The sequence below is a fragment of the Arachis ipaensis genome, chromosome B09 (assembly GCF_000816755.2).
Source record: "Arachis ipaensis cultivar K30076 chromosome B09, Araip1.1, whole genome shotgun sequence".
Classification (NCBI taxonomy): Eukaryota; Viridiplantae; Streptophyta; class Magnoliopsida; order Fabales; family Fabaceae; genus Arachis; species Arachis ipaensis.
Window position 1 is genome coordinate 26,356,213 of NC_029793.2, and position 2,649 is coordinate 26,358,861.

The following is a 2,649-nucleotide window of genomic DNA, read 5'->3' on the forward strand; positions in this document are numbered from 1 at the left end:
ATTTTTATTATAATAAAATATATAATACATATAATTAAGATTAACGATTAAAATTTATTAAAATATTAATCTACCAATATATTTAAAAGTATTCGGTTTATATGATTATATTTTAGAATTCTTATATATAAAAGTAGTTACATATTAGGGGGAAAAAATGGTCTGCTACTAGTGAACCCTACATACACTATACACCTATATTCTACCTAAGAAGGTAGACGAGACGGTAACAATTATTAACATGACATATTAAGAACACGTTATTAGGGAGGAAATAGGGAAAACCATGTGACATATGCATCATTTATCTTAAAAAGTTATGAAGTAGATTTTATTGAATTTATTAAATGGGGGTTAAAAAAAAACCAATTGGATTGATCGAAGTAGATTTTATTGAATTTAATCAATTTATTAAATAAGAGTTAAAAAAAATCAATTGGATTAATCGAATAATTTTTACTTATATACTTAAATAAGTGTTAAAAATTTAAATTTCACATTATTTATATAATAATTTATTGGTTAATAACAAATCCTTATAAATAAGTAATTGATCACATGCTATGCATGGGTGTCATACTTATCATTGTATCAACCAGTAGGGATTTAAAAAAAAGGGGGTCTTCCCCAATTTCTGTATTTATACTCTTCCTTTTAATTTGACCCCTCTTTTGAGCGTTACCGAAAAGCTGCTGGTTTTAAGAACAAAGGGGCCTCACAAATGCAGAGAGACAAGCATAAAAATCAAGAGGAGTGGGTCTAATATGTTGGGTTGATTAAGAAATTAAGATCAATAATTCATTTATCATCCATTCTTAGCAATCTTAAACCACCCGTGGTAGCTTCTTCCATTTCAATTTTCTTTTTTTTTTAATTTTGGTGCCATCTTCAATAATACACATTTTGTGCTCAAAAAGTTGAAAAGTGTCCCCAAAAGAGGAAGAGAGAGAGGAGGAGGGGGTTGATTCACATTTCACACACACACACACTGATCGTGATAAATAATAGCATAGGAAAAGAACTAGTCATCAAGAACAGAAGCAACTGTTCCAGAAGGGGTAGTAATAAAACTTAGGACCTATATTGTACATTTTATATAAGTTGAAGGCTACTCTCTTTAGTACTCCAATACTCAAGCTTTTTCTTCTAAAGCTTCCTTTTTGGGTTCTACGTTCACCAACACCACTTCCACAACCACCATTTTCCCTCTGAATCTCAACAATGGTAAGCATATTCCTTCATAATCCATCATTCTTTATATCTCTGAGTAGCTCATGAGTTACAATTTTGTTGGAACAGCGAGACAAAGAGGAAGCAAAAGCATGGGAGAAGAAGGGTGGATTCAGAGCTGCAATGTTTGTTTTCGGTAAATAAAAATCAAATCTTGAAAAGAAGTATGAATACCCATTTGCAAATGTTTGATTATTGTTCCTTGCTTTGGTATAGTGTTGTCAGCATTGGACAACATGGGTCTGGTGGCGAACATGGTGAGCATGGTGCTCTACTTTTATGGAGTTATGCACTTTGATCTGTCAAGCTCTGCCAACACTCTGACAAACTTTTTGGGTTCCACTTTCTTGCTCTCACTCGTTGGTGCTTTCATCTCCGATACTTACCTCAACAGACTCACCACATGCTTGCTTTTTGGATCACTCGAAGTCACGGTAACCTCATCATCTAAAACATAAAAAAAATATAAATACTACTCCAATTCCCAATATCTCCAAATAAACAATTCAATTGGTCCGCAAAAAGAGGCTTTTACTAATTTAGTTTGTTTCTCATTTCTGACTCACAAAAATCCTTTCTCCCTTCCCCCGCTGTTAACTGTCGGAGTTTAAATAAAAAAAATAATATTAGTGTTCTAATACATTAAAGAATTGTTTGTGAGTTGCGTTTTATTTTTTCACTGCAAAGTCTCTGTTTTGTTATAGTCCTTGATGGATCTGAGTTTGTGTAAAATGATATGATATATTGCAGGCGCTGGTAGTGGTGACAATTCAAGCGGGCACAAAGGCGCTACAACCAGAAGCATGTGGAAAATCAAGCTGCGTGAAAGGAGGAGTAGCAGTAATGTTGTACACGTCACTGTGCTTGCTGGCATTGGGATCGGGGGGAGTGAGGGGTTCCATGACGGCACTTGGGGCGGACCAGTTTGAAGAGAAAGACCCGAAGGAAGGGAAGGGTTTAGCCACATACTTCAATTGGCTTCTGCTCAGCACAACACTGGGCTCAGTTGTGGGCGTTACTGGCGTCGTCTGGGTTAGCACTCAGAGAGCATGGTACTTGGGATTCTTGATTGTAACCGTTTCTTCCTTCCTTGGATTTCTCACTCTTGCTCTTGGCAAACCCTTTTACAGAATTCTACCACCTTCTCAAAGCCCTCTTTCAAGGATCCTTCAGGTTTTTCTTTTTCTCCTATTTTACTGAAAATTTAAATGCTATTTAAATTGATTTTATATTAATTAATCAAGTGCGTTTATTTACTTTTGGTAGGGAGATTTTCTTTGTACAATTTTTATTCCACCCTTCATTACATATTGACTGAAAACCATCTCAATTATAGACTCTCAAAAAAAACTATTTTAAATCAATTTAATCAATTTAATAAATTATTAAAAATCAATAATTAAAATATATTTTAATTGA

The 2,649-nt window shown here is 34.1% G+C and overlaps 1 protein-coding gene across 1 annotated transcript in view; it reads left to right on the forward strand.

Moving 5' to 3' along the window:
- LOC107618457 (protein NRT1/ PTR FAMILY 4.6) overlaps positions 594-2,649 on the forward strand; it is a 5,187-nt gene continuing 3,131 nt past the window's right edge. Inside the window, exons 1-4 of the mRNA XM_016320542.2 lie at positions 594-1,224; positions 1,300-1,366; positions 1,447-1,664; positions 1,981-2,420. Coding sequence (XP_016176028.1) covers positions 1,222-1,224; positions 1,300-1,366; positions 1,447-1,664; positions 1,981-2,420 — 728 coding nt within the window. The 5' untranslated portion in view covers positions 594-1,221. The remainder of the gene's footprint in view (positions 1,225-1,299; positions 1,367-1,446; positions 1,665-1,980; positions 2,421-2,649) is intronic.